The sequence below is a fragment of the Monomorium pharaonis genome, chromosome 4 (genome assembly GCF_013373865.1).
Source record: "Monomorium pharaonis isolate MP-MQ-018 chromosome 4, ASM1337386v2, whole genome shotgun sequence".
Lineage (NCBI taxonomy): Eukaryota > Metazoa > Arthropoda > Insecta > Hymenoptera > Formicidae > Monomorium > Monomorium pharaonis.
In genome coordinates this window covers 20,886,193-20,913,621 of record NC_050470.1, presented here as the reverse complement: position 1 = coordinate 20,913,621, position 27,429 = coordinate 20,886,193, and the positions used below count along the sequence as shown (strand labels likewise).

At 29.0% G+C, this 27,429-nt stretch overlaps 3 protein-coding genes across 8 annotated transcripts in view; 1 reads left to right on the top strand and 2 right to left on the bottom strand.

The window, feature by feature from the left end:
• Nucleotides 1–23,836, top strand: part of LOC118645314 — a 51,059-nt gene extending 27,223 nt beyond the window's left edge. The window contains exons 1-7 of one of the 6 annotated variants that reach the window (XM_036286185.1): nt 18,032–18,417; nt 19,276–19,392; nt 19,897–19,918; nt 21,058–22,475; nt 22,617–22,808; nt 23,120–23,394; nt 23,477–23,836. In XM_036286185.1, coding sequence (XP_036142078.1) covers nt 22,376–22,475; nt 22,617–22,808; nt 23,120–23,394; nt 23,477–23,791 — 882 coding nt within the window. In that variant the 5' untranslated portion in view covers nt 18,032–18,417; nt 19,276–19,392; nt 19,897–19,918; nt 21,058–22,375 and the 3' untranslated portion in view covers nt 23,792–23,836. Of the gene's footprint in view, nt 1–18,031; nt 18,418–18,799; nt 19,393–19,896; nt 19,919–20,093; nt 20,272–21,057; nt 22,476–22,616; nt 22,809–23,119; nt 23,395–23,476 lie in introns of those variants that run through there. The other 5 variants (XM_036286189.1, XM_036286188.1, XM_036286187.1 and 2 more) reach the window with 5 other exon arrangements.
• On the bottom strand, nt 2,364–13,207 carry LOC105830717 (sulfhydryl oxidase 1). Its single transcript, XM_012670223.3, has 4 exons — nt 12,860–13,207; nt 9,603–9,947; nt 4,934–5,186; nt 2,364–4,091 (listed from the first exon to the last, which is right to left on the bottom strand). The coding sequence occupies exons 2-4, from the start codon at nt 9,898–9,900 to the stop codon at nt 2,654–2,656; spliced, it is 1,989 nt and encodes a 662-aa protein (XP_012525677.1). The 5' UTR covers nt 9,901–9,947; nt 12,860–13,207; the 3' UTR covers nt 2,364–2,653.
• A 548-nt stretch (nt 23,837–24,384) lies between the features above and the next one.
• LOC118645313 (putative nuclease HARBI1) lies at nt 24,385–26,487 on the bottom strand. The gene is made up of 4 exons (XM_036286175.1): nt 26,084–26,487; nt 25,843–25,989; nt 25,085–25,352; nt 24,385–24,995 (listed from the first exon to the last, which is right to left on the bottom strand). The coding sequence occupies exons 1-4, from the start codon at nt 26,338–26,340 to the stop codon at nt 24,462–24,464; spliced, it is 1,206 nt and encodes a 401-aa protein (XP_036142068.1). The 5' UTR covers nt 26,341–26,487; the 3' UTR covers nt 24,385–24,461.
• Between the last annotated feature and the right edge of the window lie 942 nt (nt 26,488–27,429).

Sequence of the window (27,429 nt, the reverse complement as noted above, 5' to 3'; positions counted from 1 at the left end):
TGGCTTATATAATATACATAATTAGTACAAGAAAGAGTAATTTTTTCAGGTGCCTATTTACAAATTAAATATCCACAAAAGATTGACTTTCATTGGCGCATATTTGTAATTGGATGATCACAACCATATCTTTCACACAATCTCTCTGGCTTCTCGAATTTGCAATTTATGATGTGCTGACCACAGTATTACAATATACTTTATGTGATTTAACATTTGTTTAATATTTAATTAAATATCAACAATTATTGGATGTACGATTCTTTTCCTCATCTGTGTGAACATCTGCCGCTATAGTACACCTCAAACGGTATATAGTATGTAAAAGTATTTAAAAAATTGTATAAAATGTAAAAGGAAGGCGTATGCAAATATTTCAGAAAACAGCTATATGTGAAGCTATAGAATAAAATAATTATAGGAAAATATCTTTCATAATACTTGATCCTATGATAATTGATTAATTGTATTGTGATTTTATACTGTTTAGAGTTTTCGATACAATCTATAATAATATTATAATAATAACAATTATATAATTTAGATAGAAAATTATTTCAGTCGTGTCGTAATCCGCCATCAGATAAAGAAGCACTAAATATTTGCGTTGTACATTATATTATGGAGGTGTTTATTTATTTTCTTAAAAATTTCTTGAAAATTTTTGGATTTTCCAGACTTTTTTATTCCAAATTCCACATAAGATTAAAGAAATGTTTAATAGAATTTTGAAATACGTAGAAGTATAAAGTACAAATAAACATACATATATTAATAAAAGACAAGGATTTCACACGAAACTATATTTATCCTTTTTTGTAATTAAAGCTGAAATCTATAGCAAAGCCTTCTACAGTATAATATTGTCTTCTAGTATCATCTTAATTTGTTTAAATAAAAATTCGTAATATGAAAATATCGTTCATAAATTTGGGAACAAAAATATGAGGTTCTCTCGCATATTTCATGAAAAGTTAAGTACAAAAAGTTTAAAAAAATTTTGTTAATTTGCGAATCGTGTATATTATAATCAATATCTTTTCTTTGTTCTTTCTTCTATAAATTTTTAGTTTCAAAGTAGAAAAAAACATTTAATAAGTAATAAAGTTTTACACCTTAAAAAGTTTTATATCATATTGCGAAAAATTATTGCATCAATTTCTTTTAAACAGCATTTTAAGTTTAGAGAAAGCCTATTTTAAAATAATTTTTTATTAATTTTTGCCTGATAAATCACCAAGTTACAGTGCTTAAAAAAAAAAAAAAAAAAAAAAAAAAAAAAAAAAAAAGAGTTGGGAAAAATATTGATTTTATGTATAAACAAAATATAAGATTAAAAGATATATGTATTTAAAGCTCTATTTTTCTTTTTTTTTTATGCATTTGAGAAAATTACGATTTTTTTACTAAAATACTTAACTTTTGCAGATATTTTCAAATTTTTGAACAATATTGAATATATGCGAATGTATATCCAATTATACTAACTTTAAACAATTATACTTATTATTAACAGATTATTAACATTTTACATTTATTATTATTATTATTATTAAAAAATAATCAAAGAAATAATTATTAAAAAAGTTTTTTTTAAATTAAATTTAAAAATAAAATTGAAAAAATTCTCTGAATATCAATAAAATCTTATGAAAATCCATGATTTTAAGAAAGAAAAAATTCCCCTAAAAATTTTAGTTTTTGTAGTAGTATACATAAACATCCCGATTATCTTTGATGCCTTATTTTATGATGATTATGAATGCAGATATTCTCTGATGCGCCACAAAAAGATAATGAGCGAACATTATTCTGCATATAGGAATATATTAGGCATATTCTTTTTAGCTGAACTTTCATAGTTTATCTTTCCTTCTTCTTTTCTTCCCAGAAAAAAAGAGAAAAGAAACAATACAAGAAAATCAACTAAAAAAAGAAGCCTATTAAACAAGCGAATGTATCTTATCTTATAAATGTATTTTTACTTGATCCACTCTTTGTCATCTATATATATATATATTATCAGACAAACATCTATATTTCTACATCCTTTAATAGACAATGCGAATTTTTTAATAGAAATTATCTCTCATAGAATTCATTAATAAAGATATTTTTTAAAATAAGTTTAAGAAAACGTTACAAAATAAAATCACTAGTTCAAAACTTGAGGAAACATTTTACAATAGTTCGAGAATTAAATTTTTATTTGAAAAAAACTCACAAAAAATATATCTCCGCTTTGCGAATATTCAACATAAAAATAAATATTGTTATTTATTAAAAAATTAATTACTATAATCTACAAAAAAATTATCTAATTTAATTAAAGATTTTTTAATTTGAAATCGAATGTTTTTCAATTTATCTAAAAGCTTTATCTATCTAAAAAATTCATTTTGATTTGATGGATACTATTGATACTATTTCTATCATTACTGACGCCACTGGTTTTATGCAGAAACATTCTTAAATTGCATTCGCTCAGATGCAAGTTCAACTTTCATTTTCGTTGGAATAATCATTACAATTGGAAGCTATCACGACATAAAAAATTGAGACTTACTGTTCTCTCGATTAGAATTCAAATGCTTGAGTTATATTTGCTGGTCCAGGAATGTTACGTACGATTAACCCGTATATGAAAGGAAGATTATACTTTGGGCAGTAGATTAATGTGACCCTTTTTCTTATATGTCCTTTTAACGGCAAACTTGATGCATACTAGTACGAGTATTGCAGCTGAGGTAACGTATAGCACTACACAGATACTAATGTCAAATATGTTCAAGTCCCAACCGAAAGCTGTAGAGCGCTTCGTCTCTTTGGCGAGTCTCTCTGGCCTCACTCTCGAATGGTTGCTATTGCTCACACCTATATCGTCAGAAGTGCTGATCCCGTCGAACTTAATGTTACTGTAACTATATTTCGTTTTTAGATATCGTAAAACTTCGTCCTCGTTCCAGCTATTGTTAACGTATCTACACGCTGGGCAGTGCTTGGCCGCGGGATATTGTATCTTTTTGTGTTCGGGATCCTCCGTGTTGTCACCCGATAGCCGAGCGTTCACCTGATTGTGCGCCCGCCATAACCAGAGCACGGCTTCGTCCTTGTTGCGCACATCAAATATCCTATTCCTATTGGCCATTTCTACGAAATGCGCGGCGCAGTCGGCGCAGCCGAAGAAATTCTTAATGTAGCCGTGCATCGCCCGCAGTACCGCCGTGGGATCTTGCGAGAGAACTCGGGTAACATCTTTGTCGCGTTCCACTGCGAAATTTACTGTCAGCATGTGAAACATGGTCCACAGTCCGCAAGGATATCCGCGATACAAGTCCTTGCTGCCCCTGCAGCCTATCCAGTGACGAGGTGTTCCCGAATACACCGGTGACATCTCCTCCTCCGTTGTCCTCGTCAGTTGGCTGAATTCCTCACCGGTTATAGTATTCTTCTTCTCGATGACATTTCGTATCACTTCCAATACGTTGTTACGTTGCAGAGGAAAATATGCCGCCAATACCGCGAGGTATTTTTGTAACGCCTGCATTTTCTCACCGTCCATTAATTTCATTAAAGGTATCTCGTGATTGATCGAATAACGCAATGCGCTCTCGAGATCGAGCTGATACAAATAATCATCGTCAGTCTTCTTTGATGACGATTGTAGTTGTTCCTCTATCGCTTCGTGACGTTCCTTCACAACCGTTGCGATCGTTGTTTGATGTACGTTTCCTACATTCTGTACAATGCCGCGGGACAGTGTCGTGCTCACCTCGTCAATATTAACTCCTCTTGCAATTACGTAATCCTTGATGACTCGTCGAACTCCCTGCCTTGTCGGGATTCTTATGCTGACGACTCTCTGCGACTCGTTGCGGCCGAAGACTATTAAAGTTGGAAATTTAGTAACCTTGTTCATCACGCACAATAGTTCATTATCAGAGGTCACCCTCCGTATCTGTAAGCTGCTGATCTTATGGAGATCGAGAATGACTTCTGCGCCCAAATGTGAATTCGTGCTCTCGAAGATCAGGAAGAAATGCTTTACATTATTAGATGCCGTTTTCCATATGTCCGTTATTTCGACGTTTCTACAACAAAGTGTATTAAAGTATTTTTTGTAACGCAAAACTAAAATATATAAATAATAAATAACGCGTTTCTAAATAATAGTGTGTAAAAAATGTATTTACATCTTATCAAAATAGTTTATTTTTTATTACAGATTTTTCCTAAAAAATTAAATCAAAATTTCTATTAACGTTTTTAGAAAAATTTCTATTTAATGGTATATATTTTATTTATTTATTGTATGCGTATATGTATATGTGTAAGTGGTAAATCATAAATGATTTTTAAAAATATAACAAAAATAGTCTTCAATAAAATTTTTAATAAAAAAACATCAATTTTTTTCTTATCAATTTGACATTAGTATAAAATAGTTGGTAAACATTTTAGCAATTTAGTTTAACTTCTTGACGAATTTATAATCATTAAAAAAATATTTTTTGGAAAAAATTAATTTGTTTTGTTTACAAACATTAAATAGTTCTGTGTCTGATAATATATGTTAGGGACTGTAATAAACAAGGAGTTACAAATAAATTTTATAGTGTAATCTGTCTTTAATTTTAACTTGTAAATCACAAAAATTATAAAAAAAATGAATTTAGAGGTACCTATACGAATAGTTCGAATTCAAAGTGAATTAAATTACAATAGTGATGTTTTTAAATTGCATGGCTTTATTTCATGAGACGTATATATTTCATTATCATGAATACCTATTGTATAAATTATTATCAAAATAACAGTACTTTAGTACTTCATTAAACTATAAAAGAACAAAGTTTTGTTCTAAATTTAATAATACTAATTTTACTTTACTTTGAAAAGAAGGTTCATTGGTTGTGCAAAATTTATGACGTACCTGTACGGTGCAATATTAGGCCATGTAAATCCCCGTCCTTCTTGTTGTTCCGTTTCGAGCCTGTTAATTAAATTGTGCCTTACTGAATCAACGCTATCCCCCTTTTCTATCACTATACCTAATGACGGTGGATGTGCATTTATAGAGAAATATTTCAACATTGGATAGTGCATGATCTCGTACTCGCGACAAATTGGATTGTTGTCGTCGTCGGCACAATCTATAGCCGCAACGACGACGATGTCATTCCAAGCTGAAACATTTTTATTTATCTAATTATTACAATCTCTCTCTGTACGTAAATAAAGAAATTAAATGTAACTAATTTCGTCAAAATTATTTTTTATTTTAATCAAATTAAAGACTGGTATTTCTTTTTTGACTCGTAAATATTAGGTTAATTTTTATGTACGTATTTTAATTAAAAATGTTATAGAACGATTTTAAATTTTGTATATTTATTACTTCTGACTGCTGCCAATCTCAGGTTGGCATGAAAAAATGAAGGGAGTATATGTTTCACCAAGCTCGAATCAGTAGTTACCTTAATTCTCGATAACTACAGCATGGTTTGATATCATCTTTTGTATATTTAATATTAATTAACCTTTTCATCGCCAATGGGAAGTATACTTCTCACTTATTTTCTTTTATTTTAGATTATAAAAATTGTTTTAGGATAATAATAATGTTCGACTTTTCCAGTACAAAAATACTTAATTTACATGTTTCCAATTTTTTGCACTTAGTGTTTGTTTATAACAATTTAAATGTGAAACGAGCAACTTTCAAAAAAAATTTCTCCTCAAATTTTATATTAAATTTAACTATTTTATAAAGAGTTTTTGGGGTCGCTGATTATTAAGGATGTATCGGACTGAAGTTCAAAATGGTACAAAGTTGCTAAAAATTTGTGAAATTGTTCTTTTAGTTTCCCTAATGTACTGCAAAAAATTGAAAACGCATCCACTAAACGGTTGCTGAGTTATAACTATTTTAATTTTCATTGATTTTACATGGTATCCTTTTCTATCTTATGGAAAAGGACGATCTTGACGGATAAAACAGCTAAAAAAATATAGAAGAAATAGTACCAATGTTTTGCATTTTTTTGTACATCTAGTATATGAATAGATGAAAATATCTGCCAAGTTTCAATTGTCTTCACTACACCATTTTAAAGAAATAAAATATAACTTGAGATAATTGTGCATTTTCACTGTCAAAAGTTTAAACTCATAAGTGAAAAAAATCGCAAATACGTAAAAAATACCTTTGTAAGAGTAAAAATAAGACTCTAACTATCGTTCAAGTTTCTTACATCTAGATTTACAATGCGTTAGGCGTAGATATTTAAGTATTTCAAATTTCATGCACTTTTGTCTAAGATTGTATGTCTGACAGTCAAAATTTTTTAATGGCGGATCTAACACGGTGGATGGAAATATTAAAAACTGAAAATTTTAAGTTTAGAAAAATATAGTCGTATTCTACACAAAATTTACAATATAAATTCTTTCATAATATTTCGCTTAAATGTATCGTTCTTAAAGGGATCCTTTATATAAAGTCGTCTGTTTTACCGACATTCAACCATTTAGTTTCGAATTGAATTTACAGAATTGAAAATCCTTTTATACGTTTAAAGTACGTACACAAATAAACTCGAAAACGATTAGATCACGACCAAAAATGCAAAAAAAATTTTAATGTTCATTTGTTCATAAAAATATTTGCTTTAAAATACAAATTATGTAGCTTATATGTACAAATTATTGTACACCGCAGTTCAGAATAGATTGAGGAATAAGACTATATTCGTCAAATTACAATTACAAGCTTTAAAAAAGTTATTTATTGGATCAAATTTTGTTCATTTAAGCGCTTTCACTGAGAAATCTGTATTATAGTAAAGCGCCGTAAAACAAAATTTGATAAAAAAAATAACTTTTTTACGGCTTATAATCGTAATTTAACTAATATAGCCTTATTCCTCAATCTATTCTGAACTGCGGTGTACCATTCATTTGTAGATATAGACCTAGTTTACACCGAGCACTTACTACGCGTATCAAGTGCTCGGTGTAAACTAGGTCATAAGCCTACATAACTTGTATTTTGAAGCAAATATTTTTATGAACAAGGATAAATAAATGACTCTACATTATCGACCTCGATCAAGTTTGACGGGCTGTTTAGCATCCTCCTGATGCTAAAGGGCTACCGCACAAACTCTTCTATAACGCGTTACGTTACGTTAAGTACTCCATACGAACCTAAGTTGTACTTAAAATTAAACTTAAATCAACGCACAAAGAAATTCTTAACGTAAGAACTTAAGAACGTTAAAAGTTTCTTTGTGCGTTGATGTAAGTTTAATTTTAAGTACAAACTTAGGTTTATGGAGCACTTAACGTAACGTAACGTGTTACGAAAAAGCTTGTGCGGTGGCTCAAACTGCTCATCATCAAACTTGATCGAAGTCGATAATGTAGAGTCATTTGTGCACGTCATTAACAAAATGTTGTATGTATTTCTTTTATAGATTTAGAAATCCTTTTTCAGAATTAAAGTTTATGTATTAATATCAGCTTATTAATGAATTTCATACCAAAAATTAAAAAAAATTTTTCAGATTGCTCTTTTAAGACACGAAATGTTTACTAATGTGTATCTTTTTTTATTAAGACGCCTACGCTTAATCTGAAATCATAGTATATCATATTAAATTTACAAAATCTGAATTTTATAGATTCGGAATCAGCGATTCAAAAAACGTAGATATGCAAAGTTTCAAGAAAATTTGCTGAAAAAAAATTTAATTAAGCAATCAAAGGGCTAAGGAAGATTTATAGTATACATATAATTATCATAATTTATTTTGTTAAATAAAAAATGATAAATAATATTATTTTGTCTATACAATCTCCCATTAATTGCCGAGTGATTATAAAAATCAAAATGGTTTACCAATAAGATTCGTCCTAAACATCTGTATTGGAAGTATTATTAATTTATAGTTGAGATAGATATCTGATAATAGCGGGAATAATAAATTAGGTTTAATCTATGGATTAACATCTATCATATATTGAAATTTGTCATATTGTGGTGTTATTAGATTATTATTTATATAAATATGAATAAATCTGCAGAAGATTTGAATGTTTCTAAGCAAGTAAGTTATTATTTATGGTATTTCTTCTATTTTTTTCTTTATTTTTATTATATTATATTATATTATATTATTATATTCACTGACAAGACACTATTAAAGATCGCTAAAACTTATGGATGTTCACGTCACTATTAATATTTAAATGATTAAGACAGTGATATTGTTAGACAGTGATTATTTTATGATTTATTTTTTTCGTAGATATGTGTATCTATATTTAGAACTCAATAATATTCAATATTTATTTAATTTTAAACTGTAATTTTTATGTTATCATCCAAGTTTGATTATCACAGAGATGATTATTGTACAAAAAGAATTTACAGCAATATACATATAATACAATATTATAGCATTATAGGTATGCGTATGTGTTCATAAAACATTTATATAAGTCACGAATTTAATTGAGTCCAAAGTTTCTTTGGGAGCAACAAAAATTTGTTAATAAATAATGGTTAAAATGGTTAAGATGGTTAAAGATATTAATTTTCAATAAAAAATGATTAAAATGGTTAAAGATATTAATTTTCAATTATATATTTTATTTTTAATCTTTACAGAAACTTGAAGTAAAAAGTTATATAATGATACTCATGCTTGAATTATTTGATCAAATGTGGACAATTTTTACGTTCAAAAAAGTTACGATTAGACGACACGTTTTTCTATTTCAATAGGATAAGCGCACAAGTAATATATATCAAAAAGATTTTATAACTATACACGAAAAATATCAAATGTGTTAAATTGAACGTGCATAAAAAGTGAAGGTTATAGATAAGAGTATTATTTTAAGGCAAACAGAAGTAACGTTCTTCATTTTATCAGTAATTTTAAAATTACAGAATTGTTCATGTTTGAGTGATGATGGAAAAAAAAATTAATAAAAAAAGGTTAATCCATTCAAAGAGTCTTTTGAATCATTCAATACATTGTACATAGCTTGAGTAGAAAATTTATGACTTCATTTTTTAGTCTGATGACTTCATGTCCTTGATTCGATCCACTGTGCGTCGATTTAAAGTTACTGACATATTTTCATTTAAAAAAAAGTTTTTATCACAGTTTGTATGATAAAAATATTTATATTTTTAAAAATTTGGAAGTTTTCAGGATTTATACCTTAGGTAAACATACTGAAATATATGATAACATAAAAATTAATTGGTCCAAAAGTTTTTAAGATATCGCGTTTGCAGTTTTTTTAAAAGCGTCTTTATCATTATTTTACATCTTTAACAAATTGATATTTTTTAACAATTTTTATTTTATATATTGTCAAAGATGCAATAAACATACAAAACTTGAAATCGATCCATTAGTAGTTAAAAAATATTCGTAAAAACAATTCTTTTTCTCTTTCTCTTGCGCATTGAAATGGAAAAGACCTTTAATTCTTCAAGAGAATCACTTAGAGAGATGTATAGTTTAATAAATAATTTATATAAATAGTCTGTTCTAAGTATTTGCTCGCAATGGATAACTTACATAAAATGTCACTCGCCAGAGCTTTCCACGTCGGTGCGAATCTATAACAAAAGCCACACCAGCTGTTATAAAACTCGACTAACCAGCTCCTACTGCTCTCGTAAACGTTTGCCTTGAAATTTGTGGCATTGAGTATTACTACGTCGTCGCTAGCATTATATAAGCCAGGACCACCAAGACTAATCAAACTTTGATACTGATCCTTAGGATTTATTACAGCTGCGCTGCTCCAATTTATCGTTAGAATGTTCAGCAGGCACAATCTTAGTATAATCCCTGTTACTTCTGGCTGGTCCATTCTGCGTTTCCAATGACTGACATTAGAACTCAATTACTCCTCTTTTTCTGTAATAATACAATATCAGTTAATTATTAAAGTTATATAATAAACATACAAGGTAATTTTTAAGTAAATAAAATAATAAAAGTTTTATCTTGGTTTATTTCATAAAGAAAAAATTCTATAAACATATATTTTAAAGTGCTTTATTTTTCAAAGGGTGTCACAGTTAAGAAAAAAAAGATAAATTTAAAAACTCTAGAAAATATTGAAAAATATTTTATTCAAATTTAGTATATATATAATATTAAAAAATATTTGTCAATATTGATAAAACATTTTTAGATTCATTAAGATAAGTAATCACATTAAGTCTTAAAAAAAAAATCGTATCACGATTTTTTAAAGTTTAATTTTTTTTTAAATTAAAATTCTAAAATAACTGTATCTTGGTTTTTTTATTTGCAGTTATTTACGAATTAATATTATTAATGTTCAGAATAATATTTGCAATTTTTTATCTTAACAAAACATTTTGGGACACTGTTCATAGTGTATATACTTTCTTTTATAAAATAAAACAGATTTTTCCTTGAATTTTTTTATATTTTCTTAGAAATCACCCTATATAATTTTAATATTACGTTAAATTTGACGAGCATGTAAAGCTCTCGTTATAAAATTTAATAATTTCATAATTTTTTCAATATTCTTAACTCTATACTCAAAATTCTTTAAAATTAAACTTTTCATACAAAATGTTAATCCAAGAATTAATTGTAATTAAAAATATAATAAAGTGAAAAAATTTTATAATCGCAAAATATACAATAAAAATATTTCTTATTATTAATATTTTTTATAAATCATATGCACTTACTTTTAAAATCGAGTAAGATAGTTTTATCCTAACTAACAATAAATTAAGGTTAAAGCTAGTTATAAAATTAACTTATTTAAAAATTAAGATAAAGTTAAATTAAATTATAAAATTTAATTTTAAAAAGTATTATTTAAATCCAAATAATTATAATTAATTATAATTTTTGTAATTAACTTTATTATAAGGTTTATTATAAAATAAAACATAATAAAAAAATAATATGGAATGTATTATAAATTTAATAATTTATTTTTAAATGAGGTATAAATAAAATAATTAAAAAATATAATTTTGTAGAAAAAAATTATTTATAGCATTAATATAAAAATAATTATAATTTGCATAAAATACATGTTATAAATATTGAATGTTAATAACAATATTATTGCAAAATTGTTATCGTTTAGATTTCCTTTTAAATTATTACAATTACTCTAATAAAATCTTTGTTTCTTTTTATTCAAAGTAATAAAGTTATATGGCCGTAAACATAATGTAATGACAGTCATGAAATACATGAAAGCTGACAGACATTTATTTAACATCGTTTAATGTTCAAAGTTGTATAAAAGAAAGAATATGAGCTAAAAAAACAAAAAAATTAATTTATTAGAAAAAATTAATAAATTACAAAGTCTAAATATTAAAAATAATTAGTTAAAGTTAACTAGTTAAATTAACTTATTTGAAAATAACTAACAAGGAAACCTCTTAGGTGTTGTAACACACTTTGATAAAGCTTTTGTGGATGATTAGGAGTTGTGTAAGAATAATTCTACGTTAGGAGAAACTTCTGATTTATGATTTATAGTTTAAATATTTCATGCTTTATGTTAAGATATCCCAGATAAATGTGAAAAAATCTATATTTTAAGATCAGGGTCATCGCTATTTTTTAAATAAAACTATATGATTTTTTTTAGATAATAAAATTTCTCTGATTATTCTGCATAAAAAAATATTAAAGTAAAATTGTCGACAAATCAATAATTTGCAAGATATTTTACAATTTATTCTGACATATTTTGACATAAAACATAAAATATCTCATAAACTAAGAATCATATAGAAGTTTCTCCTAGCTTAGAATTATTCTTACAAAAGTCCTAATTATCCACAAAAGCTTTATCAAAAAATCCATTACAACATCCAAGGTTGGGTTCAGAGAGCACGCTTTTGGCGCTGTGAGCATGTTCTATCTTTCTTCGACATTCACTGAGTAACAAGGATAGAATGATACTTTTAGTGCTAACAGCGTTTTCCCGAACTCAGCCTAAGAGGTTCCCTTATAAATTATAAATTACAATAAATTTTTCAATTTTATTATTTAATTTCTAAACTTTTTAAATTGTTACCAATTCTGTTTACTTCGATATTTCATTCATCTATATATTTTTATTTTTAACTAAACTTTTTACTAACACAAATAAGAAAATGTCCCCAACTAAAAAATTGTAAAATTATAAAACTTCAACAATAGAATATCTCGATGTGATAAAATATATTTTATTGGATGAAATTCACCCTAAATTCATCATGTAAATTCCTGAAAATCGGTCTAATTTTTTTATAATTTTTTTTATGAGTGAGATTTTTTTCTTTTTAGAAAATATATGATAAAAATCATAAATTTTATTTCAATTAATTTTAAATGTAATTTTAAATAAAGTTTAGCAAAATTTTAATGATAAAAATATAAAAGTATAATTATTTTTTTCATATATTTTTCTATAAAATAGAATCCCAAAATTAATCAGAATTACTACTTGAAAGAACAACTTGTGAGTTCGCGACATGTCGCAAATATTTCAAAAATGATATAAAGTTTGCTAAATACAAAATTTGCTTTCTAGAATTACCATAATATGAATTTTAGTAAAAAAAAAATACACTGGAATAAGACTCACATATAATTTGAATTTCATGTAAAATAAAAAAAAATTAGTTGAATATTCTGCAGGATAACTTAAATTTTGTGCGAGAAAAAACTCAATGGAAAAATTGTAAACGATGTCATTTTATAACATGTGATACAATACATGCCGATATATAGATTGCAATTCAATAACATGAAATATTGTATAAATACAATACCTTTTTATATATGTTATCTCGTATCTTTCGTTACAAATAAGTTCCCAGTCAGTCGACACGTCGAGCGATGAGATCTCGTTGAAGTTTCACTCTACATTAGAGGGAGCGATGGAATGATTTCCTAATTTACTAATTTACATTGATGTACGCATCAAAGTATATGTATACGGCACGACGTGAGCGACATTGAGCGACATAACCTGATGTTTGACAACACTCTTTGAGATAACCATAAATACTTCTATACATGGGTTGGGTTCGGAGACCACGCTTTTGATGCTGTGAACGTGCTCCATCTTTCTTTGACATTCATTGAGCAACAAGGATAGAATGATACTTTTAGGCCGAAATCACATGGTGCGGAATAGAGCTGCGGAATAGAACGTGCGTTGTAACGTCCTGGGCCCCTATTCTTGAATTCATTCGCAAGAGAAACGTATTCGCAAATTCTGTTCTTACAGAAAAGTTAAAAATTTATTGGCTATCGTATGGCTTTCAACCAATAAACTTGCAACTTTTCTGTTAGAGCGGGTATTTGCGCATACGTTTTCTTGCGAATGAATTCAAGAATAGGGGCCCTGGGGCTCTATTCTTGAATTTATTCGCAAGAGAAACGTATTCGCAAATTCTGTTCTTACAGAAAAGTTAGAAATTTATTGGCTATCGTATGGCTTTCAACCAATAAACTTGCAACTTTTCTGTTAGAGCGGGTATTTGCGCATACGTTTTCTTGCGAATGAATTCAAGAATCGGGCCCCTGGGGCTCGATTCTTGAATTCATTCGCAAGAAAACGTATGCGCAAATACCCGCTCTAACAGAAAAGTTGCAAGTTTATTGGTTGAAAGCCATACGATAGCCAATAAATTTTCAACTTTTCTGTAAGAACAGAATTTGCGAATACGTTTCTCTTGCGAATGAATTCAAGAATCGGCGCCCTGGACGACGGACCTTCCTTTATTCCACTTACCTCGGCAGTAGATAAAGGGGCGCTCTCTCTCTTTTTGGGCTACCTGCTGGGCCGGCAATACCCTGGGATATGAGAGCTAGGGTTGATTCAATTATTAGCTGTTGTAAGACATTTGGACAAAATAACTGTTTACTCCTCTATGCGGAGTTCTTACTCAAAGGTCTTGGGTAAGCTTACTCTATAGTAGCAAGAGTGACAATGACTTACGTCACTTACGAGTAACAAGAGTGGTAATAAGGGCGATAAAATCAGAATAGTAGTAAGGTAGTAGCAACTATGGATAATTCTGGCAACAATATGATAACCTTTTAATAAAGATTATAAAATAGTCATGACAATAAACTGATAATTGAGTAATAATACTAATAATAATAATAATAATAATAATAATAATAATAATTGTAATAAATTAGCAGTTACAAAGTCTTAGTGAAATTATAAATAATAATATCAATAGGATAACTGTTTAATAGTTGAATAATAATAATGACAATTGAAAATTGGTAACTCCAATGGTAAAGATTATAAGGCCGTAATGGTAATAAGATAACAGTTGAATAGCGATAATAATAATAATAATAATAGCGAAGTTGGCAATTGTGAGAGCTCAATAAAATTGTAACTAGTAATGACGAGATAAATTGATTGGTGGTTGGATAATAATAAAGCTAGTCGCAACAAAATTAGCCCATACAGCACAGAAAGATTGCAGCAACATTGTGGCAACATTTCAACGCAAGATTGCATAAACGTTGTGAAATGTTGCTGCAAGGTTGCTGCAAGATTGCAGCAATGGTAAAATGTCCGCTTTTAGAAATATTGTTACGTAATATTGTAGCAATATTGCAGTAAAATATGTATGCAATATTATTCAGAAAAAGATTATTCAAAATAATTCATCTGATTTTAAATAACTATTTTGAATTTAACAAATACAGAGTGATTAGTGAAACTTCAACCAAAAGATAAACTTTGCAAGTTTTGTCTTTTATCTTATATATCCCTACAGTATGAAATATTGCTGCAACGTTGCAGAAATATTGCAATAGTGCATAATATAACCAATATTGCAGAAATATTGTAGCAATATTACAAATATAATATTCCCTAGTAAATGTTGCACAATATTGCAGCAATATTACAAATGTAATATTTCTTAGCAGATGTTGTGCAATATTGTAGCAATATTACAAATGTAATATTTCCTAACAGATATTGCACAATATTGTGGCAATATTATATTGCAACCGTGCAAAATTTATTTCCGTATAATCCGTATTTCTTAATCTAGAACTAACAATAAGTAATATTTTACATAGTTTTAAAGGACAAATAAAAAAATAGAGCAGGATATTTTTATTTTAAATTTTTATGTAAGATTAGAGCTAAAAGATACATAGATGTGCAACAAATTCTGTAATCACGACAGCGTTGCGTCCCATACCCAGATAGCACCAGATATCGTACGAATATTATACTCTCATACGTAATGTACTGTGATCGTACCGAATATACGTAAAACATTCATATAACGTCTCAGTAGAATGTCATTTTAATATATCCTCAAGATAAACTTAGAATATAGCGACTGAACTTCGCAACTCCTACTGAATATACTGAGATTATATCTAATATACTCAAAACGTCCGTAAAATATCCTATGATATATCTCATGTATATCTATCACATATTTCCAAAATATCCGCGTAATATCAAAAGTGAATCATGTCAACGCTATCTATGATCTGTAACGTTACGCATTTTCGTCTGCCGTGTGATGCAGACACGTGGTGAAGTGTAGGGTGTGAATGTGCAAACACGAACTCACGGACAACGTGGTTTTCTCAGGAATTACGCCCAGATAACTCTGGTATGCACATAAGATATAATATAGTAACGTAAACTATAATAATATATATATATATATATATATATATATATATACATATATTATTTAGGTTATAACCTACAATTATCTGAGCATAATTTCCCAAAGCACCCCAGCGTATTCAACAGATATTACGCTTCATTTCTCGCGATAGCTTCCTGATGTGCGAAATGATTAATTCCTCTTCTTATTTCTTCTTGCTAATTCTGTATGTTTAATTCCTTGTTCCTTATTCCTCTCATTATGCATGAGCCCATATAATGTGAACATACTGTAGACATATTGTGAATATACTGAAGATATACTTTAGACATACGTATAACATTCTTAAGATATATTCGGTATATTCTCATAAACTGCCAGCGAAATTCTATGGGATAAGGCAACGCGGACATAGTACGTTATGAGTATATACTCGCCATATCACAGACGTATCTCTAATATTATACGAATATTGCAATATACTTTCGCAATATCCTATTATCGTTCTCATAATCTACATGTGCTGTCTGGGATACTAGATTGAGTGAAGCAAGTCCAGAAGATGTTCATTCTGACTTATACATATATATAATACATTAATTAAACATGTGTGAACCATACATGCATGTGTAATTCTAGCGTATAAATTGATCAGGATGGGCATTTTCTGGACTTGCTTCATTTTAATGCTTACTTAAATCTAGAATGGAACGATATTCGATATCCGTTGATGTATGTTAATTTAATTAATTACTTTTTTAATTAATAATTTTTTAAATTATTGTGCCGTAACGGTATGACAATAAATTCATTTTCCGTTTTTCGTATAATACACATCTTACATATTATTTGATTAATTTAACCACCTGCAACATTTCCTTCATATTGCGCATTAACGTTTCAGAAATATTACAGCAATCTTACAAGAAATATTGCAGCAATATTGCTGAAATATTACAGAAATCTTACGGGGAATATTGCAGAAATATTGCAGACATATTGCACAATATTGTTTTGGGGCGGACATAGGAATATTGCTGCAATATTGCAGTAATATTTTCTGCAATATTCCAATCTTGCAAAATAATATTTCTGCAACGTTGCCGCAATATTTCATGCTGTAGGGGTAAGTACATTATAAGATGAGAGACAAAACTTACAAAATTTATCTTTTAGTTGACGTAATTACTCTGTTGTTAAATTCAAAATATAGTTATTTAAAACCGAATGAATTAATCGGATGATTGTTTAGTTAATGTCACTATAATCACTCTGTATTTGTTAAATTAAAAAATACAGTTATTTAAAATAATTTTGAATAACCTTGTACTCTATTATACACAAATCTACATAATAAGTTTTACACACAAATTAAAACTACTCCAGAATGCATGTATCTCTATAGATGAAAAATTTTAAATAATATAGAACAATCACTTTTACATTATTTTTGAAAAGTTACTGTAATATATTAATTTATTCAAACTGTATTGAATATTAATTTTATCTATTTTCACTATTTTAATAATATTTTAAAATGTTGCTGCATCATTGCTGAAGTAATATTGTAAAATAATGTCTTTGCAATATCTCTGAAATATTACATCGCAATATGCAATGTTGCAACGTTGCAGCAATGTTGCTGCAAGCTTTTGTGCTGTATGGAAGCAGTTACAAGAGTTTAGTAAGATCGTACACATAATAATGACAATTTAATAATTAGTTGATAGTTGAATAATAATCATAATAATAGTTGAAAGTTGATAACTTAAATAATAAGGATTGTAAATCAATAATAATAATAAGATGATAATTAAATAATAATGATGATCGCGACGAAATTAGCGACTACAAGAGTTCCGTAAAATCATAAATAATAGTGGCAGTAAAATAGCTAGTTGGTAGTCGAACAATAATGGTTGTAACTAAAAGTCGACAACTATAGTAATAAAGATTATAAATCAACAATAGTTATAAGATAATAATCAAATAGCAATAATAATAATAATAATAACTGAAAGTTGGTATCTTCAATAATGATAATTCAGTAATAATAATGTAAAACAATAATAATAATAATATTGCAATTAAATAGTAATGATAATACTTGTAACAGAACTAGCCATAATAATGTCAATAAGATAACTGTTTGATAATATAATAATAATAATGGTAACCGCAAGTTAGTATCTATAATAATAAAATTGTAAATCTATAATAATAATAAGATAATAATTGAACAGCAGTAATGATAATAGTAACGAAGTTAGCAATTGCAAGAACTTAGAGAAATAGTAAATAGTGATGATGACAAGAGAGTTCATTAGAAAAAGGAAACAATAATAGTAATAACCCAGCAAACACCAAATATAAATGCAATATAACGTGAGAGTAACATGTAATATAACAGACGTTACACTCTATTTATATTATAGTTACGAAACTTTACTACATATATGTGATGTAACAAAGTTATGAAGCTATAATATTACTTCGTTATTTGTATGTTACAATAACCGGACAGTGATGTAACCACAATGTTGCGTGGTTACACAACAATTGTTTCACTTATGTTATATAAATATTATAAAATTTGAATCTTGTGAGACTCTAACCTCAATCGCACAACGTACATCTCGTGCATTAGGCGCGCTTTCCCCTAGTGGATGCTATAATGACGAAAGAGAGATGTTGTTTTCTTGCAACTTGACTTTAATCAGGTAATCCTTTATGTTTTTTAAGTCAACATTTATTAAAGATTATATAAAAAGGTGTAGAAAATGTTGCTGCATTTAATTAACATATATTAATTTTCTTATATATAACATACATCATAGATAACTTATTATAATCTTTCCTACATGTTTTGTAGGTTATGTTTAGTCAGCAACAACAATATACCCAGCAAACACAAAGTTACATGTAACGTGCTTGTTAGTTGTAATTTCCCACTCAACAATGTAATTGCAATATAACACGTGTGTTATATTACAATTACATTGTTGAGTGGGAAATTACAACTAACAGGTACGTTACATGTAACTTGGTGTTTGGTGGGTAGATTTATAAGTTATAACCGCCTTTATATATTTTTTATTTTTAATATTACATGTTAATTCGATGCAACATGTATTGGAATTGACGGTACATTGATAATTATACAATTTAGATCCATCATACAATTTCGATAAAATTGTATACGCTGCTTATTCGATGCATTTTTGCACAAAATGAACAAAAAAGTATGGCAGATAAAAGTTCTACTCTATCTTGCGAAGCAATAAATTTATCGTTAAAGTTAAAACTAACAGATATGTATATTATCAAATCTATTATTGACAAAATATATAGCGATATGTTTCTTGTTTTGATCTGCACAACTACATATTTTTATATTTAAATAATGTATTTCTTAAGTAAATTTAAAGATAATTTATTATTCGGGCTGCTAGTTTTACATACATTTCTGCAAAAGTCACATAGCATATGTGTAAATCATACAATATATAAAGGCAGTTATAAACTTATAAATATAATTTATAAAGACGTATCATATTAAAACTAATTTTATATTACAGGATTCTGCCAATTATTCTTACATCATTCGGACAACTGTTCTTCTTAAAATTTAAAAGAACGCAAAGAATAACTGAAGTTTATAAAAGTTGAAGAAATTTTCACAAGGATTAGAACAGGTAAGAATAAATTATAGCCATTATATGTTTTTAGAATAAAACCCAGCAAATTAGAGATAGGAATAATCAAATGTTCCTTCTCAAGTTCCACTTTTGTGCACATTTCCAGAATAATCATACGCACATTCACTGGTCATTCTTAAATTATTCTATAAATAAAAATATCTTATTTTGTCTTTCGTCTCATATATGCCTATTTTGTAGTCTTTCGTCTTATATATGCCTCAATTTACAAACAATTAAGTTAGAGAATCAAAAATATAAATAAAAATTCTGAATGTGATCATTGTGAATGTATGAAAAGAATTGTATTAATTAGAATAAATTATTTTGGGAACAACAGAGTATTTAAATACTTACTTTTTAGTTTTTAATGTAATTAAGAGCTTTATCAGTATAATTCTGAGGCGTATATCTGGCTGACACAAAATGCATAACAGTTACTAAATGACTAAGACCTACAGATAATATTTGACATTCATAAACATATTTCCTATATTACAGCCTGCGACCACATCATCGGCAGGTTAGTTGAGTGACATTAGTCTGTATACTTTGTTGTAATTGTTTCAGATCAGATTTCGCTTTTTATTTATTTCAGTAATCTAAAAAAGATGGTTGTACGATACCTTTAAGAGTCACATAGTTGCAATACAATATTAAAATAAAATTATAACATTTGTCATTATTCTCTTACCTAGCCTGCCATAAGATAATGACATACTTGAAAAACTAGGAGGTACACCTTTGGATAATCCTTTTGATATGAATTGCTCTGCCAATTCTTTATATAATGGTTCGCTAAGCTTAAACAGAGACAAACTTCGGTGAATTTTTTATCAATAGCATACACCAGCTTACAAGAAAGAGAATTTTGGTGTAACAGCCAACAATTTTTTAATAATGTATTAATAAAATTTCTTACTGCTTCTCTTTAAAATTTGAATAATAAATATGATAATAATGATAATCTCATCAAATTGCTTGTTCTTTATTAAATCTTTTGCGAAGGTTTTCTCGAAACAAGTTAGATTGTAATATAGATATTTTCTCACACAAAAAAATAAACTGTTCACTTCATCCTATAACTTTTTTGGTAAAATTATGTTATTTGATACCTTCAAAGTCCACATATTCTGTTCGGCACACTGTAAATTCCAAGCTGTGAGGTTAATCTCTCTTTTATATCTTTCTTTCCTTACTCGTCTATTCTTTCTTCTACTTTACGCTCAAATAAAGTGTTTCTTCCTTTCTTGCTTTTAATATAACTAAAAATAAAACATAACACAAAGTATTAATCTTATCTCAGAATACTTACTCCATACAAAAAAATAAAAATTTTGTGAGACTTATCTGATTATACAACCCATTGTGTTAGACTAAACTTCAAATTAAGCACAGTCGTATTTTCCTTCACGATGTAAAATATGCAAATTATGCATAAAACTAAAAACTGACTCGCTGCTAACCTCGCGCACGTCATCATGTTGCGGCGTTGCGTCGGTTGCGCGTGCACCAGCGTACAAAATAGCGAGATGCGTACATGCGCATGACGGTTTATTCGTACCAATCCTCGAATATTCTAAATACGTATTTAATGTTCTATATATGAATTAGTGTATTGGTGAGCGTTATATAATATTATTTATTATTTTCTTTTTACAGAAAACTGAACTCAAATGGAAGCGCTTGCACTCATGTCACTATCATGTCCTGACAATTTCGGATTTTATAAAACTATAGGAGACGTGATTGACGTTGAGATTGTGATTGACAGCTGGAGCAAAGCTATAATTTAGTTCAACATTACGTGAAGTTTATTTAATGTTTTTCTCTTATTTTCCCTCGTTTTTTATGTTTTTAAAAATGATTTTTAAAATATATTTACTAATAATCATAAAGTATAATATTGTAAACGACCGGTTTAGGCGTGACCCGCGAGATATTCAAACTGAAGGAAAATTGTCCAGGAGGAGATACCAGGCTAATAATCACTCTTGCTGCAGGCTAGAAACTGCTTTTTATTTGCAGGCTAGCTTTACACACGTCTCGTTCGTAGGAGTGATACTACTCGCCTTGCCTTTTTCGACAAGACAGGGCCTCGCGTCGCAGGGCCTAGTTAAAAACTAGCGACGCCTCGTTCGCATAGCGTCGATCAAAACAACTACGACACGTGGCGCTGTTAGTGAAGCAGAGTAGTCGCCAAGCGCTGTAACATTATAGGCGCGATGTTTGAACACTACAAATTTTCTTACAGTTCGGCCATCCTGCGAGTTCATTCGACCCGAATGAATAATAAAATACAAAACAACTAAGCATGGATAGCTATGATTATCGTAAAATATAAAAATTAATACGAGCACTACCTAACTTAAGAGGAAATAAGATACATAATGGACACAAAGTAATGCTCTTAATATCTAAAAAGTAACACTAATCGTAGACTAGAGCTTATTTAATAACGGGTTTTATCCATGGTTTAAGCCTATCGGGCGACAAAATAGAATCATATGGCTTTTGAGTGATGTTAAAACCGGGAATGTCGGTGATTACATATCTATTTTTATTTAATACTTTAGACACTAAGTATGGACCTTTGTATTTGGCCTGAAACTTTTTAGAAGAACCGGGAGCAATTGAATTTCGTATTAATACATAGTCTCCCTCTTTATATTGCGACGGAGTTGAATGACGTTTATCGTAATAGATCTTATTATAGCTTTTGATTTTGTCGCTAATCTGAGGCTGCGGTCCGAAACACGCCTACAGCGCTATTAGCGCGCTCACGATTGGTCCGATTCACGCTTGCAGTGTTTTCATGAGCATAATGACGTTATCAATACGTGACGTTTCAGTGCTCATGGTGACCCTGGATGGAAGATGGGTCACTGTGAGCGTCTCGTAGCCGCATGACGTCAGAATGCGCGAAAAAGTGAGGATTTAAAAAAGGACATAGCAATTAAAAGTAAAAAACTGCATTATAATGTCGAATAAATTGATATCTGTTCCTGTCTTCGTGGAAGATGCAAATGAGACATTAATACTGAAAATTTCGCCACAAGATGCAGAGAGAGTGAATACAGGTAAGAAGAAATAATGTCTGTGTAATGATGAGGTTAGAATTTATTGTATACTTATTTTTATAATAAACTATTTGTTATTATACTAGAGAAGTATATAAGAAAAATATAAAATAATTATAGTAATTTTATAATTATTTCTAGATATAAATTATATGACAAGCCTCGTTAATGAAATATATAAAAAGAGAAGTAAAAAATTAAATAGTCAATTGAATGTACAAACTTCGACAAATAATGATATAAATACTTCAATTCAACAGTCTTCATGCAATGATAAATCTTATACTTCATCTCCAGAACAAGATTCTGATGAAGATGATCTTAAAGATGTAGGTGAGTTTCAAGGAAATATAACAAGCAATGCTTTCTAGCAACACCGTAATAAAGTGATTATTTTATCTTTGTTGTTTGCCGTATGTAAAAAAAAATAAAATGATTTATTGTGTTACGTGGGCTGTGTTTCAAAATTGCTGTCAGTACTAAAAATCTATAATGTACGTAACGGAAACTATAGATTTTCAGTACTGACAGCAATTTGGAAACAGCCACAGTGTCGTTGCTGAAAAGCACCTAAGTTTTTTAGTTAGATTTTTATTATTTATAATTAAAAATTTTTATTCCTCCTGAAAACCTAATAATTACAGTGAATGAAAAGTCATTGTTTATATGGCCATCTAAATGTATATACTTGTTGCTTGAAAAATATGAAGAAAGAAAAGAAGAATTTACAGGAGGTATGAAACGTCACAATAAAATTTGGGAAGCTATTGCTCATGAAATAAAAAAAATAAATATTGAATATACTGTGAGTGGATCACAATGTCAATCAAAATTTAATAGTTTAAAGAAAACATACAAAAAAATATTGGACTATAATTCAGTGTCAGGGAATGACAGAAAAACGTGGCCATATTTTGAAGTAAGTGCATAATATTAATTTTTACAATTTTTAATTATGTTTGAAGATCCACAAAATATTTTTTGTCATTATTTTTTTTCAGAGAATGCATGAAATTTTTGGAAAAACAGGATGGGCAACTCCTAAAGCTATTGCTTCAGAAGCTGGACCATGTGATGAACAGGCGAGTGTATCTGATTCTTCTGCGAATGATGATAATAAAAGAAAACCCAAAAGGAAAATTGAGACTGTTTTACATGACTTTATGTCAGAGATAAAAAAGGAAAAAATACAGAAAGAGAAAAAGAGAGAAGCTAAAGAAAGATGGTTTCAAGAACTGAAGGAACAACGAGAAAGACAACACCAGGAAAAAATAACACTGATGCAAAAGTTATTAGAAAGCATTAACAAGAAGTAATTTAATTATTCTTGTAATATTCTAAATTCTTAGTTTTTACTTCTGCAACGATTTTAAAAAATCTTATTCTCTATTATATTCTTTTCTATTTACTTTTTTTAAATTACATTTATTTAATTGTATTGCTTATTATAGAATTAATTTTTTGTTTATTCCATTAGGAAAGTTTAGTTTAATCCATTAGAAAAGCAGATACTGCTGTTGAAAGACTGGTTAATATTACTTAAAATATTACTTTTACAGTTAAATAATATTATTTTGTTTTATTTTTAGTAAAAACATTATTTTTGTTTTATATTTAAGTTGATTAAATTTTGATATTGTAAAGGTACGCAAAAAAAAAGGTATTTGTTATTTACACATATTAAATAAAAATTTAATATATATTTGTATTATCTATAGTACAAACATAGTTTAAATTTGTTATACAAATATATAGATATTGCAGATAATTTATATTATTTATACAATACAATTACCAAACTATGAAATCTTAATAAATAAATATCACTTGTAACAAAGTGTTTAATTATTTTTACTTTAACCTTATTGCTAAAAAGGGATATATATTCTTAAATTAAAACGTCACAAAATTAATTTACAAAATTTATTTAGCTTAAAAATATAAAAAAGGTAAATGTACATACATATATAGATAGATATAGAATAGTTATATAGCACCATTAATCCTTATAATTAAATTATTCATAATTGCTTGTCGTTTAACATTACCATCCTCTGTTCTACCGGGTATTAGTGTTCCACGGTGTCTGTTTTGTTCATGTGTTTCATTGAAATCTATTAAATCGCCTTTCAAGATACAAATATTGTGTAATACACAAGTAGCTATTAAGTATTCTGGAATTTTTTCCAAAGTGACCATAGGTAGACAATCCAAAATGCTTCTCCATCGTCCTTTCCATAACCCAAAGGCTCTCTCAATTGCAATTCTCGCAGAGGATAAACAAAAATTAAAATTTTTCTGTCTATTCGTCAAATGGCCATTATCTTTAAAAGGTACCATTATACATGGATGAATGCCATATGCAGAATCTCCAACAAGATGAGAATTATAAGGAAAATAGATCTCTGGATCTTGAACATACTGACTGACAGGAGAAAGTCGAAAAACACGTGCATCATGCACTGATCCAACATTTCCAGCAAAGACACTCGTAAAAAGCAAGTTTTGAGTACAAACTGCCTAAGAAAAAAATTAAACACAAAAATAAGCATAACAAGGAAACAAAAACAGTGTCTAATTATTTTTTAGACATATTTTGATATTCTTACTTGCACATGGATTGAATGGTATCCTTTACGATTCACATATGATTGTTTATCCTGTTGTGGAGCTCTTATTTTAATGTGAGTTCCATCAATGGCTCCTAAAACATTAGGAAATGCACTGGCTTTTTCAAATTCTATCATTACTTTAGCTGCTCTCTCATCCACAGGCCACTTAATAAATCGAGGAGCTAGAGTGTGCAAAGCATAAGCAACTCTTCTCATTGTACGAATTGCTGTAGCTTTTCCCAAGTTAAATTTTGTACACACAGATCTGCAAGTCAGACTTAATGTAATTCCTGTTACAATTTAAGACAATTTTCTCTTTTCACTTTCTTGAAAAAGTCCCATAATATTCCTTGCATAAAATGTCTTATTCAAACATAGTGTTTTGCATTCACGAGATTTTATTATAAATTCTGCTTTGCAGAAATCTCGGATTGGATCGTGGTCAATACTTTTCAGTGCGATATTGAGAATAGAATCAGTAAATCTTATTTGCCTCTGAATCCGATAACAATTAGCAGAAGAAATAAATCTTTTTTAATGTGAGGGTTCGCATTCATTTGAATGCCTCTTATTGCGATTGAATGCGAAGAATTGAATCCTCAAAGAACAGAATCCAATTCAGAATTTAGAATATTCAATTAAATATCTTCTGAATTCTACTTTTTGCAAAAAGTCAATATTTTTTAATTCTTTTTAATTCGACGTTTTATGCAAGGCTTGTATAATGCTTTTAATAATTAGGTATAATAATATACCTGTATGAATCTGGTGTTCCCATCATCCACAAAGCCATCAACAACTGCTTTTGTGCAGATATTGGTTTCCTACCACTAATTGACCTTGTGCTACTTAATGCAGGTCCTATCAATTCCAATAAAAATTGAAAAGTTTCAGGTAGTAATCTGTAAAGAAAGAAATAATATTTCACACTCGCTAGAGTTGATATTTATATTCCAATTACAATATTTTTCGAATTTAAGCCAAAACTTTACATACCTAAAATGCATTTTAAATTCTTCTGCAGTATAATTGGGAACAATTTTTTCAATGTAATCCTTGATGCGAGGTCTCATATGGGTTTTACTTCTTCGTTCATTTAAATACAAACACATTATTTGTATAAAATTTTGTGTTTTTTCCTCTTCGTCGTCACTACTTGAGGATATATCAATTGCAAATTCTAAATCACTATCGCTTTCCAAACAAAATTCCAAATATTGCGACAATATTATTTTCTGTTGTTTCTTCTCCATTTCGTATATTATACTAAGATTTAAGGCTTCTAGACAATGTTGACAATATAATTTTTAATAAACCAAACAGTATTTTAGGTTACATAGCACGTAAGTGAGCTTACGGCCGGTCCGAAACGAAAGTGTCTATAGCGTCATATTTGAATCGGACCGGCCGTGAGCGCCTTGAGCGCTGTAAGTGCCATGAAATCATTTCGGACCGCAGCCTGAGAAGCTAATTGCTGACTGGTTAATCTTTGATCTTCACATGTCAGTTCGGACTTGGCAATATTTCTTAAATAGTCAACTAATTGAATATCGGGGTGATTACGAAGATCGTACCCTAAAAGTAATTTAGACGGAGTATTCCGAAGTGACGCGTGGTATGTGTTATTAATAACATACTGCACTGTCTCTAAACATTCGTCCCATTCCTGTAGCTCATCCGTTATTTTTTGCAATGAAGTAGACATAAATCGGTTAACTCGCTCAACAACACCATTAGCCCATGGTGCAGCAACTCCAACAAGTACATGTTTAATACTCCGCTTTTTACAGAAAGTTTCAAATTCTTGAGAAGTAAATGCCTTTCCTCGATCTGAAATAATTCGTAGTGGATTTCCGAAAATGTTAAACAGAGTGGCCAATTGCTTGATTACCTCACCAGATGCCGTGGTTTTAACAGGATACAGCCACGTAAATCTAGAGAAATAATCAACTGTTAGAAAAATATGTCTATTTCCTTTCTCTGTCAGATCGATAGGTCCAAAATGATCCATATAGACGGTTTCCATTGGTTTACTCGCGGATTCAGTTAACTGCATTTCTCCTTCTCGAGAATTCGTAGCTATATTAGCTAACAAACAAACAATGCAATTATCAATATAAGAGTGTACGCGCTTTCGTAACGAAGGAAACCAATAGGTAGCAATAATTCCTTGTATAGTCTTTTCAGGACCGCAATGCGCGCATTGATCATGATAAATACGCATAATATGAATTATCATAGATTCGGGTACATAGAACCTAGGTTTGTCTAGACCTTTCCTAAAAACAAGTCCATCAATCAATTCAAATTTTTTATGATCTGTCTCTTGTAAGGATGACGCT

Excerpts from the sequence above, each read along its gene's own strand:
- LOC105830717 (XM_012670223.3), bottom strand. The coding sequence starts at position 9,900 with ATGGACCAGCCAGAAGTAACAGGGATTATACTAAGATTGTGCCTGCTG. Across the intron at positions 5,187-9,602 it reads TCTGGCGAGTGACATTTTAT|CTTGGAATGACATCGTCGTC; the intron begins GTAAGTTATCCA and ends AAAATGTTTCAG. Across the intron at positions 4,092-4,933 it reads CCTAATATTGCACCGTACAG|AAACGTCGAAATAACGGACA; the intron begins GTACGTCATAAA and ends ACTTTGTTGTAG.
- LOC118645313 (XM_036286175.1), bottom strand. The coding sequence starts at position 26,340 with ATGGAGAAGAAACAACAGAAAATAATATTGTCGCAATATTTGGAATTT. Across the intron at positions 25,990-26,083 it reads GAATTTAAAATGCATTTTAG|ATTACTACCTGAAACTTTTC; the intron begins GTATGTAAAGTT and ends CTTTCTTTACAG. Across the intron at positions 24,996-25,084 it reads ACCATTCAATCCATGTGCAA|GCAGTTTGTACTCAAAACTT; the intron begins GTAAGAATATCA and ends TTTTTTTCTTAG.